The sequence below is a fragment of the Aedes albopictus genome, chromosome 3, assembly GCF_035046485.1.
Source record: "Aedes albopictus strain Foshan chromosome 3, AalbF5, whole genome shotgun sequence".
NCBI classification, from domain to species: Eukaryota; Metazoa; Arthropoda; class Insecta; order Diptera; family Culicidae; genus Aedes; species Aedes albopictus.
Window position 1 is genome coordinate 315,116,538 of NC_085138.1, and position 17,167 is coordinate 315,133,704.

A 17,167-nucleotide genomic window follows, 5' to 3' on the forward strand; every position below is an offset into this window, starting at 1 on the left:
ATCTGTTAAACTTGGCTAACCGATGTATTTTATAATATCGGAATAATTTCTGGTTGTTGTGTCAAAATAATTGATCGTCTAAATTGAACGTGAAAACCCCCCTATGTATCCTATCAGTCAGTCAGTTGTTTGGCATTTTACTTCCTACCCTAGTTTATAACGTAAAGGCACAGACAACAGACATCCAAGTTCAATCCAGAAGGCGTACAGAAAAGATGAAATTAACCCCTTGTCTTTCATATAGTCATCATTCCTGTTGGGCTAGCTCCTTATACTGATGTCGGTGGTAAATATGAAATATTTGATGAATAAGTTGAAATTTGATCTAACTTGAATATGTGTTCTATGTACCGTCAAGGCGCCATTCACCGTGGGGGCTCCATTCAACGTGTGCCTTCGAATATTTTTTCATTATTTCCATATTCGAAATATTCGAAGGCACACGGTGAATGGAGCCCCCACGGTGAATGGCGCCTTGACGGTACTAAAAGTGCAAAAAATAAAAGAGTTCACAAGTGAAAACCTTCTCGAAACGAACTCTTCAACGAAGCTTAATTCCAAAAAAAGTCTAACTGATGTTTTGCTTTGAGCACTGTTGATAACGTAAAGAAAAAAAAAACTGCACTTGATGCTTTTCTACCTGCCACAATCGCGCAAACGCTAGAATAAGAAACGTGTACTAAAAGAGCGACATTGTGTTAATTAAAACTTCCGGACAAGCCTCGCCCGGAACATATGTAGTGTTGATGTGGGAACATTATCCCGTGACTAACCTCCTCTATAGTACCGCTCCACCGTACGTAACACTCGCCGCCGCGTGTGCTCTCTCCGCTACTGCTCTGACGCCTTCCCCCCTTCTTGATGATTCCATCAGCCAGTGTGAATCCGTGTTTGAAATCATGACCTTGCTCATTTCATGATTTTCCATCTCTTTTTTTTCGTTTCCGTTTCTTTTCACAGAACTCAAAAGAAGAAGAACTCAAGGAATTCGTTTTCAGTACGGTAATCAAACAGCAAAAAAAAACGCATATGCTTTCGTCGTGCGTGTCGCACCAAAATAGAGTCTACTCGCTAGTTGGCTGTCGCTATTATAGTGTTTTTGCAGCAGGAAAGCTCTGATGTGGCAACGCGTTGCAACGGATGGTATATGTACAGAAAAGGATACCAGCGCAGTGGTTCTCAATGAAGAAATCGAAAATGAATTGGTTCATTCAATTGAAAAATTGAGAAAAAGCAGAAAACTGAAAAAAGTATATAGGGTAATTCATGTATTTTGGACAGACTGAGGACAACGTTGAAAAAATCGTCCCCTAGCTTTCTTAGAAAGCAATTGATTATTTTGCAAAGTTACCATTACGCTCATAATATGATTGTGCTTTGCGTTCCTGGTGACAAAAACCTTAACGAAAGCATTTTATTTTGAGAAAATCGCAATTTCCGATCGCCTGTAAGAATTGCATTTTGGACACCGAATATATGTTTTGGACACCCTAAGGTATATATAATTTGGACAGGGCAATTATCTCAATGTTTAGCCATGAATACTACTAAATCATGAAAGTAGCATAAATTAACAAATATTTACTTACAAATAATCAAATTTCTCCGCTTAACAGGCATCTATTTTGATAACTATTACACTTTTTGTTATAATCGAGGAAATATCGCCAGACCCACAGAATACGCCTCCAAGTATGCAATCGCAGTGCATCCCCATGTAGTTCGTCAGATGACGAAAATATATTTACAGTAGAAAACTTGTAATGTATTTTGGACACCACCTATTTTAAGCGTTCTAGATGAATGTTAAGAGATTCGCTGCCACGGTGCTCCCCAGACCGTTATTATAAAATAAAAATCTCCATCCAATCGGTGCCCACCATTCGTTTTCTATGACTATCCTGCATGTCTGGACAAAATTTGAAAAAAATCGTAGGGCCCATTTTTGACTTAGGCCCTTTTAAAGGGCGTAAAGCCATATATTTAAAGAAAAAATCTAAATATTTATGTACTCAGCCATTTTTCAACGATTTTGATGAAATATTTTCACGAAAAATCGTTTTGGATTGAGTACCAGTAGTATCAAACATAGTTTTGACTGATTTCTACCAACACGTGAAAAGGGCGGAACAACTATTGCACGTCTCAGCTTCTTTCGTCCCTCCTAGGCGTATTTCAATTTATTTATGAAAACATATAGAGTAAGGTGGGGCAAAAGTTCGACCTTAGTTGATAATTCAACCAATTTCAAAGAATCGAAGCAGATAAAAATAAATAAATACCGTGAGGTGATTCTACCTTCCATGAGCTAAAATTTTGCTGAACAAAGTTACGCCAAATGTCTTTTCAATTTTGAGTTACAACACTTTTTGTATGTGTGTGTTTTATTCGAACTCTTGCCCCACTACTGGGGCAAAAGTTCGAATCTAGTGTTTCTGGAATTTCGATAACCGTAGCACACTATTTTGACACTTTGGTAATAGGAATACCTGAAACCACTTAATATTTGATGTTAGAGCTGGAATACACTTTAAAATTCGATTTGGATTTTACCCAAATCAGGGTTAAATTTACTACACCAAAAATTAGTAGTTTTCCGCCAAATTCAGATAAAACAACTTTTTTTTTCAACTTTAATCGAATTTTCTCACTAATTCCATCACTCTTAGAGATAATATGTACATTTTGCAGAATTTTAGGTTTCTACCTAAAGTTGCCACATGACTCGAACTTTTGCCCCACAATTCGAACTTTTGCCCCACTATGTGTAAAATACGATTTGCAAATCTTTTTTGCAAAAAGTTATACATGCTAGAGCATCTTCAAAATATACCTAGTTACGCCCCAAAATAAAATATCGAATTCGATTTCATAAAAATTTCATTCCATGCGTTGGAAGGGCCATCGCATGTTACAATTTTTTGATCAAAAACCAACATTTTGTCATAACTTCTCGAAATATTGATCAATTTTCATAATTTTTGGAGTGAAAAACTCTTTTTCAAAAAGGGTTCGAACAACCTTTACACCCGAAAGAAATAATTTGAATTGAGCTCAAAAACTTCAAAAGAAACTCTTGCCCCACTTTACTCTACCGTTATCAGATACAGAGGAGTCTGCTCTACGTGTTACTGGTCAGAGGTTGCAGAAATTTGCAATGGTTGTTACGCCGTTTTTAAATGCTAGTCTAGTTTTTAATGGAAATGTGAACATTTGAGTGTTGTATATAATATGGATAAGTGAGTACTATTATGTAAATATTACAATAAATTTTGAACATCTATGCTTGTTTCAACTAAGGATAAAACGCGGACAAATTTACAAGAAAAGGAAAACATAAAAAATCTATGTACCTAATACATGATAAAAGTGATGAGGAAATTTAAACAGAATTTCAGGGGCTACAGTGCGAGAAATAAGTATAAAGACAAAGCCGTTTTCCATACAAAATAATCATGTTTAGGGATCAAAATCTCTTTTTCTAGCGATTCGATTGTTATTGAATTTTGTCTGCAACCTTAAATTAACTTGAATTTTGGCTAGAAATATAAATCATCATCCATGAAATCGTTTATATCGACTTTTCAGATTCAAATAAATATAAAGACACATTTTTATATGTAAATAAGTGTCTTTATATTTATTTGAATCTGAAAAGTCAATATAAACGTTTTCATGGATGATGATTTATATTTCTAGCCAAAATTCAAGTTAATTTAAGGTTGCAGACAAAATACACTTCGCAGTCACATACAATATTCGCCTCAAAATCGTTGAATTAATAGTTGTAAGAAATTTAAAAGCCTTATTGCATTGAAACGTGTTCAATAAAGAAGCATTAGGCAGCCACGGTGCTCCCCAGACCGTTATTATAAAATAAAAATCTCCATCCAATCGGTGCCCACCATTCGTTTTCTATGACTATCCTGCATGTCTGGGCAAAATTTGAAAAAAATCGTAGGGCCCATTTTTCAGTTAGGCCCTTTTAAAGGGCGTAAAGCCATATATACAAATAAAAAATCAAAATATTTATGTTCTCAGCCATTTTTAAACGATTTTGTTAAATATTTTCAAGAAGAATTGTATTGCATTGAGTGTTAGATATCTTTAGCATAGTTTTTGTTGAACTTTTTGAAGAAAATATGAACATTTTTATTAGTTGACATAAATTGAATTTATATGAAAATATTTCAATTATGTTTGTAACTTCTCAAGCTCAAATACGTTAAGAAAATCGTGAATGTAAATAAACAAACAAGTAAATGAATGGAATTCACATTATGTGCGTAAGAATAAAAGGAAGAGGAGTTTTTTTTATCTAGTTCATTTATTCAGGGCTCAATCACGTATAACTCTTTACGGAGCCGAAGATCTTTTTTGAACTAAATATGTACAATTACAATATACTCACAATAACAACTTTTTAATCATATCTGTTGGTAATGGGAGGAAGTCACAATACTCGTGGCAGCTCGAGGTTAGACATTTCGAGGGATGAACAGGGTAAGGAGTGAACCAAAGGTTTCACTGCAGCTTATCCGTGGCGAATCGCATCTTGCTTGCGTAGAAGAAGAGTTTAAATTATTTTAAATCCTTAGCATACTAGTTTTATTTGCAGAAGAATAAAAAAAAAAACTAATAAATTCTGTATAAAATCAGGAACACCAATATGCGATGATTTATAAATCTCGATTGGCAATTACATTTGATCAAGTATACATTGTATTTAAAAAAGTAATATTTTAAATACTAAAGTAGTGTATTATAAATAATAATACCAACACTGAAAGTCGCGTTGCAGTGAAGACCACAAAAATGTGTTTAAATTTTAAATGAGAAAACATGATCATCACACCACAAGTGCCTCTTGACAGCGATTTGTCTTCTTTTTTATCAACTGATTCTATAATCACAAGGTGCTTTGTTCGAAACTGATTGGCCGCAGAATCTTTATTTCAGGTGTAAAAAGATGCCCGCTATGGTGAAATTGAGTTATTGTTAATCGTTGAAGTGAAACGAAACGCAGTCCCCTTAAATTCGATGGTGTTGAGTATTAGGTTCAATTGGCTTCTTTAGCGGTGTTGAGATAATTCCATATTCTGAATGTGAAACTGAGCCGAAATCCAAATTTTCATGAATTTTGGTGCCCGGGAACCTATTTAAAAATCAATTTGAAGTTTGTATGGTAGCGATTTGTAGAATCACCCCTCGTCGCATTTTGTACTGGGTAGAGCTGTCAAACACTTACCCAGCTGTCAAAAGGTGATTTCAAAAAATCTCTTTGAAATTGATTTTAGGTACCAAAATAAAGTTCTAAAAATCTGAAAAAAAAACATAGTGGCTTAGAAAAAGGTGCTCTTTCGTATAAAATCAAAAAATCGATACATTTTTCTTAATTAAAAAACCCAATTCCGCAGAATAGTAATACTAACCACAAGTGTTAGTTAAGCGAATGAGTATGATAAATACCAAATTGCTGACACTATGTGAACGCGTATTGCAAATTAAAAGACTCTAATGCCGAAGCAAGTCTGTATAAATCTACTTTTACAGAGACATCTGCATATTTTATGTGAGTAATTTCTTCAATAATTTTCGCAGCTCATTTCAACTGACGCTATCCATAATCAACGTAAGGTACCTGTTCTGGTTGGTTTTGTGCATTATTTTTGTTGTTCTTTATATGAAGTGATAATAAATCATAACAACAAGAAAGGAATGGATATCACTTTAAAGGGTGAGTCGTTAATTATTGTGCCACCCTACCTTCAAGTGATTCGCAAATTGTCTACAGTTAACGGAATGAAACCAAATTTTCACAGTAGTTTAGTATATGTATGTATTTAAACTTTTTGGTATAGGTTCAAATTTAGGATGCGTTTTAGTGAAATTCACAACATTTTCAATTAACGCCCTCCATGTGGACATGTTCAGGCTCCACTTGAAACAAATAATTGAAGCTCTCTAGTTTGTTTATGTGCATCGTGCCTGGTTTTCACCCAGCTCCAAGCTTATGTTTCACTGACAACCATTCCTGAAGCCTATTGACGAACATTAAGATGATCCGATAATGTATAATCATTAATTGTTCCAAGGCGCGATACCATGATTTTTGATTTTAGCATGTGATTGTACAACACCTTTTTTAGAACTGTTAACTAAATTTATTCTATATCGACCGGAATCTCACTGATAACTTCTCAATTAATTTTATGCAAACAATAGACTATAAGGAGAAACTGTGCAAAATTTGGTTGATTTTGGTGAAGTAGGAAAAAAGTTACGTTAGTTTGAAAATGGCACAATAATTATCGACTCACCCTTTATCAACTCTTGAAAATGTTATTAGACTCGAGAAAAACGATTGATACCTCATAGCAAACATTTTTAAACCCAGTGCTTTGAATAAAATATTTTGTTGGGATCTGCTCTGCTTCATACTTGGGTATTTATTTTTTTTTTCATTCATGTGTGAAAACGAACTTATATGGATAAAATTTCAAGGCTCTTACTTACAATTTCTATTATACAGTGCGAGAAATAAGTATAAAGACAGAGCCGTTTTCCATACAAAATAATCATGTTTTGGGATCAAAATCTCTTTTTGTAGCGATTCGATTGTTATGGAATTTTGTCTGCAACCTTAAATTAACTTGAATTTTGGCTAGAAATATAAATCATCATCCATGAAAACGTTTATATTGACTTTTCAGATTCAAATAAATATAAAGACACATTTTTATATGTAAATAAGTGTCTTTATATTTATTTGAATCTGAAAAGTCAATATAAACGTTTTCATGGATGATGATTTATATTTCTAGCCAAAATTCAAGTTAATTTAAGGTTGCAGACAAAATTCCATAACAATCGAATCGCTACAAAAAGAGATTTTGATCCCAAAACATGATTATTTTGTATGGAAAACGGCTCTGTCTTTATACTTATTTCTCGCACTGTATAATAGAAATTGTAAGTAAGAGCCTTGAAATTTTATCCATATAAGTTCGTTTTCACACATGAATGAAAAAAAAAATAAATACCCAAGTATGAAGCAGAGCAGATCCCAACAAAATATTTTATTCAAAGCACTGGGTTTAAAAATGTTTGCTATGAGGTATCAATCGTTTTTCTCGAGTCTAATAACATTTTCAAGAGTTGATAAAGGGTGAGTCGATAATTATTGTGCCATTTTCAAACTAACGTAACTTTTTTCCTACTTCACCAAAATCAACCAAATTTTGCACAGTTTCTCCTTATAGTCTATTGTTTGCATAAAATTAATTGAGAAGTTATCAGTGAGATTCCGGTCGATATAGAATAAATTTAGTTAACAGTTCTAAAAAAGGTGTTGTACAATCACATGCTAAAATCAAAAATCATGGTATCGCGCCTTGGAACAATTAATGATTATACATTATCGGATCATCTTAATGTTCGTCAATAGGCTTCAGGAATGGTTGTCAGTGAAACATAAGCTTGGAGCTGGGTGAAAACCAGGCACGATGCACATAAACAAACTAGAGAGCTTCAATTATTTGTTTCAAGTGGAGCCTGAACATGTCCACATGGAGGGCGTTAATTGAAAATGTTGTGAATTTCACTAAAACGCATCCTAAATTTGAACCTATACCAAAAAGTTTAAATACATACATATACTAAACTACTGTGAAAATTTGGTTTCATTCCGTTAACTGTAGACAATTTGCGAATCACTTGAAGGTAGGGTGGCACAATAATTAACGACTCACCCTTTAAAGTGATATCCATTCCTTTCTTGTTGTTATGATTTATTATCACTTCATATAAAGAACAACAAAAATAATGCACAAAACCAACCAGAACAGGTACCTTACGTTGATTATGGATAGCGTCAGTTGAAATGAGCTGCGAAAATTATTGAAGAAATTACTCACATAAAATATGCAGATGTCTCTGTAAAAGTAGATTTATACAGACTTGCTTCGGCATTAGAGTCTTTTAATTTGCAATACGCGTTCACATAGTGTCAGCAATTTGGTATTTATCATACTCATTCGCTTAACTAACACTTGTGGTTAGTATTACTATTCTGCGGAATTGGGTTTTTTAATTAAGAAAAATGTATCGATTTTTTGATTTTATACGAAAGAGCACCTTTTTCTAAGCCACTATGTTTTTTTTTCAGATTTTTAGAACTTTATTTTGGTACCTAAAATCAATTTCAAAGAGATTTTTTGAAATCACCTTTTGACAGCTGGGTAAGTGTTTGACAGCTCTACCCAGTACAAAATGCGACGAGGGGTGATTCTACAAATCGCTACCATACAAACTTCAAATTGATTTTTAAATAGGTTCCCGGGCACCAAAATTCATGAAAATTTGGATTTCGGCTCAGTTTCACATTCAGAATATGGAATTATCTCAACACCGCTAAAGAAGCCAATTGAACCTAATACTCAACACCATCGAATTTAAGGGGACTGCGTTTCGTTTCACTTCAACGATTAACAATAACTCAATTTCACCATAGCGGGCATCTTTTTACACCTGAAATAAAGATTCTGCGGCCAATCAGTTTCGAACAAAGCACCTTGTGATTATAGAATCAGTTGATAAAAAAGAAGACAAATCGCTGTCAAGAGGCACTTGTGGTGTGATGATCATGTTTTCTCATTTAAAATTTAAACACATTTTTGTGGTCTTCACTGCAACGCGACTTTCAGTGTTGGTATTATTATTTATAATACACTACTTTAGTATTTAAAATATTACTTTTTTAAATACAATGTATACTTGATCAAATGTAATTGCCAATCGAGATTTATAAATCATCGCATATTGGTGTTCCTGATTTTATACAGAATTTATTAGTTTTTTTTTTTATTCTTCTGCAAATAAAACTAGTATGCTAAGGATTTAAAATAATTTAAACTCTTCTTCTACGCAAGCAAGATGCGATTCGCCACGGATAAGCTGCAGTGAAACCTTTGGTTCACTCCTTACCCTGTTCATCCCTCGAAATGTCTAACCTCGAGCTGCCACGAGTATTGTGACTTCCTCCCATTACCAACAGATATGATTAAAAAGTTGTTATTGTGAGTATATTGTAATTGTACATATTTAGTTCAAAAAAGATCTTCGGCTCCGTAAAGAGTTATACGTGATTGAGCCCTGAATAAATGAACTAGATAAAAAAAACTCCTCTTCCTTTTATTCTTACGCACATAATGTGAATTCCATTCATTTACTTGTTTGTTTATTTACATTCACGATTTTCTTAACGTATTTGAGCTTGAGAAGTTACAAACATAATTGAAATATTTTCATATAAATTCAATTTATGTCAACTAATAAAAATGTTCATATTTTCTTCAAAAAGTTCAACAAAAACTATGCTAAAGATATCTAACACTCAATGCAATACAATTCTTCTTGAAAATATTTAACAAAATCGTTTAAAAATGGCTGAGAACATAAATATTTTGATTTTTTATTTGTATATATGGCTTTACGCCCTTTAAAAGGGCCTAACTGAAAAATGGGCCCTACGATTTTTTTCAAATTTTGCCCAGACATGCAGGATAGTCATAGAAAACGAATGGTGGGCACCGATTGGATGGAGATTTTTATTTTATAATAACGGTCTGGGGAGCACCGTGGCTGCCTAATGCTTCTTTATTGAACACGTTTCAATGCAATAAGGCTTTTAAATTTCTTACAACTATTAATTCAACGATTTTGAGGCGAATATTGTATGTGACTGCGAAGTGTATGTCGTCTTGCATACCTGTGCATTTGAGGGGTTTTAGTAAAATAATTCACATTTTCGATAATTTTGAGGTAAATTCCTTATTGTTAAGCATATTTTCAACGTAAGTCATCAGAATAGGGTCTATTTGATCCAATAATCGATATTGAGAAGTATTTACTTTTATTAGCTCTCCGGAACAAGGCATACTTCGCTGTGCATGTCCAAATTATATACATGTCCAAATTATATTTTTTACCCTAATCCGTTTGTTTTGTATTTCTTCAAATTTTAAAGAAATATTTTACATCGTTCATTTTTTTTAATTTCTAGAAGAATTCACGTTGATTTTTTTTTACATAACACATGATTTACCCAAATGATTTTTTTATCTGTAAATAATTCACGATTCGTAGGAGATTGAGAACCACTGTCGCTAGAGCTCCATATCTTCTAACTGCTTCATCGTTTTGCGAAAGGTGCTCCTGATGTGCGGCGAGCACAACTTCTAAGCACACACGTTCGATTGTTGTTTGTCTGCAAAATTTATGGCCAAAGTTTGGTTCACATGCTGTGCTTCCTAGAAGGGGGAACTGCGAAGCCAAAACCTGTCCGAGTTTCTCCACCTAAATTATGCAATCAAATTACTTCTAGTTACCAATTTTGAATTTAAGTAGTAGTAACTATCGGGCGCGTTCGAGCATGGGTCCTGGAGTCACGGCCACACAGTGCTTTGAAAAGTTAATTATTTAAGTTTCAGTATAATGACGAGACTTGGCGAAGCTCTTTGGCATCCGTGTCCCCAGAGTCTGTTTTTTGAAGTTCTACTGTCACTGTAATTTTGCTTTTCCGCATTTCTAGTGTATACCGTTTTAATATGACGGAGGGAATGGCAACCGATGGTTTTTCGTCATAACGGAAGCCAGGCGCCGAAAAACTTTGGTTGCTGGCGTACTTGGGTTACGCTGAATGTCGTTCTATTACGAGAGAGCGGTTTGCCGATAAAGTTTTGGAGATTTTGACAAAAATGACTTGAGAAAGTATATTATAATATATAGATGTCATAGACCAATTGCTAATCAATCGAATGGGTTCGTATAAGCCACATTGGCATTGTTAGAGCCAGAATGAAATTGTAGACGCAAGAAAGGCTTTGCAGGAGGCTTTGCAGAAGCCAGAATGGCTTTGCAGAAGCCAGAACGGCTTTGCAGAAGCCAGAATGGCTTTGCAGAAGCCAGAATGGATTTGCAGAAGCCAGAATGGCTTTGCAGAAGCCAGAATGGCTTTGCAGAAGCCAGAATGGCTTTGCAGAAGCCAGAATGGCTTTGCAGAAGCCAGAATGGCTTTGCAGAAGCCAGAATGGCTTTGCAGAAGCCAGAATGGCTTTGCAGAAGCCAGAATGGCTTTGCAGAAGCCAGAATGGCTTTGCAGAAGCCAGAATGGCTTTGCAGAAGCCAGAATGGCTTTGCAGAAGCCAGAATGGCTTTGCAGAAGCCAGAATGGCTTTGCAGAAGCCAGAATGGCTTTGCAGAAGCCAGAATGGCTTTGCAGAAGCCAGAATGGCTTTGCAGAAGCCAGAATGGCTTTGCAGAAGCCAGAATGGCTTTGCAGAAGCCAGAATGGCTTTGCAGAAGCCAGAATGGCTTTGCAGAAGCCAGAATGGCTTTGCAGAAGCCAGAATGGCTTTGCAGAAGCCAGAATGGCTTTGCAGAAGCCAGAATGGCTTTGCAGAAGCCAGAATGGCTTTGCAGAAGCCAGAATGGCTTTGCAGAAGCCAGAATGGCTTTGCAGAAGCCAGAATGGCTTTGCAGAAGCCAGAATGGCTTTGCAGAAGCCAGAATGGCTTTGCAGAAGCCAGAATGGCTTTGCAGAAGCCAGAATGGCTTTGCAGAAGCCAGAATGGCTTTGCAGAAGCCAGAATGGCTTTGCAGAAGCCAGAATGGCTTTGCAGAAGCCAGAATGGCTTTGCAGAAGCCAGAATGGCTTTGCAGAAGCCAGAATGGCTTTGCAGAAGCCAGAATGGCTTTGCAGAAGCCAGAATGGCTTTGCAGAAGCCAGAATGGCTTTGCAGAAGCCAGAATGGCTTTGCAGAAGCCAGAATCTTGGCCAGAATGGCTTTGCAGAAGCCAGAATGGCTTTGCAGAAGCCAGAATGGCTTTGCAGAAGCCAGAATGGCTTTGCAGTCGGTTATACAAAGAAGAGTGGTTTCTTACTACCCAGAATAACTTTGGAACAATTCAGTAACAAATTTTGAAAACGACGTATAATCAATGCTACACCATTGATTATAGGTCGTTTTCAAAAATTGTTATTGAATTAAAACTATTTTTTAAAAATCAAATATTACGCAAACAATAAATAGAGTGATATTTTAACCATAAAAAACTGTTTGACATCAATCTGAAATCTCAATGTTATCAAATTTTCACAATTACTTGCACACTTGCATGTCAAATCATAATATATAACCATGAACTAAAATCATTATCTTTGCATGCCCATATAAAATCGAAATGCATTAGAACTGGTCATAAAGACATGCCAGATTTCAAACAAATCAATGTTTCATTAAATTTGTGTATTTGTATGGTTTTGTATGTATCGTGTCGTTCCTTCTTAGTATTCAAATCAACCTAGTACAGTACCTCAATCATTGAGCAAGAACAGGTATCATTTCCTGGCCAACTTAAGTGGCAGCCAGTAACACAAAACAAGACACGAACCGCAACCGTCGTGGCAAGAAGAGCAAAAAATCAACTTCATTTTCCGCAGGTTTCAATTTCCTTTAGTTGTTGTTGCAATCACAATCGTTAGTGTGGGATCTTTCACGTTTTACCGTTTCACCGTTTGTGTTTTTCCGCAACTCATTCTACCGCCGCCCTAGCATCATAATTGAACTAAAGAAAAAGTACCTACCAATGTAGACAGAAAACTCATCGTTCGTTATAGTTGCTAGCCCGTTTAGTTCCACGGACTTTTCCCTAGGATGCTCAGTGTTTCTTTTCTTGCGCTTCCCCTAATTTGATTACATTTTTATCGCTGTTGTTATGGTGTTCCTCATTTAGTTTGTCCGGATAGTACCTAGGTATACAATAGAAGAAAATTTTCATCGCGCGTTCCCGGAAGCAGATCGCTTTCGTCTTGGAACATAGGACGAACAGCACTGCTCATTGTCTTCCAGTCTACTTTTTAAACAAATTTTCTATGACTAGCAGAGAAAAAAAAAACGATCAGAAGGAGCACTGAAACGTGGCACGGTAGGATGGGGAAGTAAGCTGAAGTGTCTTGCAGGTGCTCGCCCAATGAAAACTGCTCATAGCCAATAACGACCAACAACGGCGGACGTAGTGTGAATACCGAATCATCAGCAGTGTTGATCATCATGAGGAGCTAAACGATGGTCATAACGCTCCATATGCATCACCGTAGGACGTGCCTTAAATGGGAGATTTTATCGCGTTCGGTTTCGATTAATTGAGATTGCAGCTATCTCGCCTTTGTGGCCCCATAGAACATTCAGAGGAGGCTTAACAAATTTTCCTTATTTTCAAATAGCATTCTTTCATTCATGTTTGTTCGTCGTATGTGAGTCTCTTGTTCAGCAATGCACAAGCAAATCTTATGATGTTCATTTTAACATTATAGCAAAAACAACCATGCGTCTCCGTCACTTCATTCATGCAGTAGACGTTCGCTTGGTACAAGCGCTAGGGCCGATTTCTTCACCTACCCGGCTTAACGACGTAAGCCTGGTTTATCTTAAACCACACTTAAAGTTAAGTCAAATTTTTAAGCCAGGTTTAAATATTTGCATTTCTTCACACCGGCTTAGCAAATGAAGGCGATGGCTTACGCTAAGCCAAGCTTAACGAATTTTCCCATATCATTCCAGTGACTTTCCAATGGAAACGTCATTTTAAGCCGCCGATATTTTGAAATGCCCGTTATATGCAGTATGGAGTAACAACAACAAAACATCCGCTGAAATTTGAGCAGGAAAAGCGAAATCGCTCGGCAAATTTTTCGGATGCAGAAGGAAATTAATAATGATGAACTACCTAGACTGTTGATTTTTTATTTTTTATTCTTAATCACTTAACCTAATTTACAGCTCTTTTGTCCACTTGGGCACTACGTGAGCGATTCCAATTGGACGCTGCACTTACACTTTTGTACAGCGCCTACATGTATTCTATTCTAATTCAACTGTATCGAACTGGTGCCTTGTGCTGCTTCAACTTTTCTACCCTGTCCACGGTAGAATGATGAGCACGATGATGCTGGTGGTTGACTGCTGTTCCTTTTCCAGTCCAATTGGGGGTCGTCCATTATGAGTTGCGGTTCGCCGATATCCAAATTCTGGGTCCGTTAGAGCTATATGCTCCGAAGAGGGTCAGGTGCCAGCTGCTCTCGGGGGGAAGAGCAACTGACGAAAAATTGCAAGTGCCGGGGCTGGGTTCGAACCCATGACCATCCGCTTATGAAGCGAACGTGTGGACCACTGCGCCACGGGCCCCGACTAGACTGTTGATATTTTACCCAACGCTAGTATCGAAGATCTTCGATTTAGTACCTACTTCATATGAGCGTTCCACAACATTTGGTGTTCGAATTTTCCTTTCATTGTACAAAGTTGGAGTGCCACATTGCAGAAAAGGCGTTGCAATGTTGCTTTATGTTGATATCCAGAATTGCCTTCGAATAATAATCTTCATTATCGCCTTGTTAAAGTTGCATTTCGATAGTGACTTTTTGAAAATGTGTTGGTCGTGTGATGCTTCAGAGTCTAGACCATTTTTCGAATATGTTTAAAATTTTGAACTGTTTACATTCAACGAAAGCCACAGCAAAGTTCAAGTTCAACTAGAAACTGAAATCTCTTAAGGAGTGTAAAATTAGCCTTTAAGTTAAAATACACATTAATAAAAACTAAAAAAAAATGAAATCCCTTAATAGAAACAGTTTATTCCACTTTTATTCCATTCGTTGGTGTTTTTAATACTTTATTTTAAAAATATTTAGGTGCCGTTTACAATGCTCTAAAGAAAAGGAAAATATGATCGTGCGTTACGGCCCATGAAAAAAATCCAGGAATTTCTCTTAAATATCTCCAAATTTTTTTTCTATGGATTTCTCCTTGAAGTAATTTCCTCTAAGATTCCTCCAGGAGCACCTCCAGGGACTCCTTCAGGAATTTTTCAAGGACTTTCTCTAAGGGGTCTCTGCGGGAATTCCTTCAGAAAGTTATCTACGATTCCTACAGGAATTTCTGCATGAATTTCTTCCAGGGATTCCTCAGGAATTATTCCAGGGATTCCTAGAGGAATTTCTCCAAGAATTCCTCGAGGAATTTTTCCACGAATTTCCCCAGAGATTCTTCCACAAGATCCTCCAGCAATGCATCCAGGTATTTCTCCAGTAGTTCCTCTGAGATCCCTCTAGAAATTTCTCCAGGAACACCTTCAGGGGTTCCTGCAGAAATATTTCCAAGACTTTCTTTAGGAGATCCCTTTGGGAATTCATCTAGGAATTTATCTGCGATTCCTACAAGAGTTCCTCCAGGAATTTCTCCGAGGATTCCTCCAGGAATTTATCCAGGAATCCCTCCAAGGATTCCTCGAAGAATTCCTTCAGGTTTTTGTCCAGGAATTCCTTTGAGATTTTACCAGAGATTCCTTCAAGAATACCTTCAAAGTTTCCTCTAGCAACTCTTCCAAGAATTCCTTTAGGATTTTTACAAAGGATTCTTTCAGAGTTTTTTTTTCACTAGATCATCCAGGAATTTCTTCTGGAATTCCTCTGAGATTCCTTCCAGAATTCCTCAAGGAATTTGCCCAAGGATTCCTCTAGGCACACCTCCAGGGGTTCCTTCAGGAATTCTTCCTAAATTTGTTTAAGGAATCTCTTCGGGAATTCTTCCAGGAATTTATTTGCGATTCCTACACATTTTTTCCAGAAATTCTTGTAAAAATTTCTTTCGGGGATTCCTCTAGAAATTTCTTTAAGAAATTCTCCAGGATCTTCTCCATGGATTTCTCCAGAGATTTCTTCAGGGATTACTCCGAGATACCTCCAGGATTTTTCCAGGGATTCCTGCAGAGATTCATCCAGGAATACATCCAGAAATTTCTTTCGGGGAGCCCTTCAAGCATTCCTAGAGGAATTCCTTTATGTTTTTCTCCAGGAATTCATCTGAGATTTTTTCAGAAAATCCTTCAAGACATCCACCAGAAGTTTCTCTAGGAATTCTTCTGAGATAGCTCCATGAATTTTTCCAGAGGTTCCTCTGAGATTCCTCCAGATATTTGTCCAGGAATTTTTTCAGGAACACCTCCAGTTATTGCTCCAGAAATTCCTCCAAGAACTCATTCAGGAACTCCTCCAGGGGTTCCTCCTGGAATTTCTTTAAGAGATTTTTCCAGGGAACTTCTTTCTAGGAATTTATCTGTGATTCCTCCAGGAATTCCTCTGCAACGAGTTGCAAAACATTTTTGCAGTGAAAAACAAATCACTAGAATATGTTTGTTTCTATCAGTACCATCGTGCTTATGAATCATATTGCAATTTTTTTTGGTATAGTATGAAAAACTAGTCCGTTGTGATACGGCAAGTATAAATCAAATTTCATAGTGCTGAGTTGCGAAAAGATATTTAAAATCCACTTGCGTCATTTTTAGGTAATGGAACTTATGTATTTTCGGCAGTTTTGTTTTCGTCGTCATAAAAGGTTTTTTGAAACCTATTGAACTCAAAGTTGGCCACAAATCCTTCCAAATTAACCCTTATGTGGCCGACAGGGTACCCGGGTACCCAGCGCCCATTTGAAAAGCACGGCGAAGAAAAAAGCAAAAAGTTTGTCGGACACATTACGGTTAAGCTGAATGACATGGCAATGTTTCAGGCATTTTGGCCAACGAAAAACCCCCACGACAAAAAGAACAAACCTGCCGATAATAGCCATCGTCACCCTATTAGGTATTCAAAAAAAGTCATGTTTAGAAGTACACCACGACTAATACTTTTTTTATATTTAGAATTATGAGTCAAAATGTTGAATATTCGATGGGCTAAAAGTGCTTTGAACTAAGTTTCTGTAAGAAATCAGTGTGTAAAAAGTTATTTGAGGATTTTTTTAGTGTAATTTGTTAAAAAAATAATATCTCTTGAACCGTAACATTGTTCATTGTGACCTGACATTATGGAAAGGACGGGATTAAAATAAATAGAAACTTCATTTCAAATGTGCTTTCGATTTCCAAATCAGGGTGACAAATTTGCAAACACGGTGCCTTTTTGAAGACTTTCAATCTAATGTAAAAACTTGATTGACTCAAAAACCGATGTTGAATATTTTATATTGACGACGCGCTGGATGTAGATTATCATTTTCTATATGATCGCCTCCATCAGTATCCAAAAGTTTTACAATTGTATCGT

At 36.3% G+C, this 17,167-nt stretch overlaps 1 protein-coding gene across 7 annotated transcripts in view; it reads left to right on the plus strand.

Annotated features, from left to right (window-relative positions):
- LOC109425809 (solute carrier family 12 member 4) overlaps positions 1-17,167 on the plus strand; it is an 836,994-nt gene that overhangs the window by 778,997 nt on the left and 40,830 nt on the right. For 5 of the 7 annotated variants that reach the window (XM_062842513.1, XM_029865597.2, XM_062842512.1 and 2 more), the window contains one exon: positions 961-1,002. The exons of the other annotated variants lie outside the window; for them this stretch is intronic. In XM_062842513.1, coding sequence (XP_062698497.1) covers positions 961-1,002 — 42 coding nt within the window. The remainder of the gene's footprint in view (positions 1-960; positions 1,003-17,167) is intronic. 7 annotated transcript variants of the gene reach the window in all.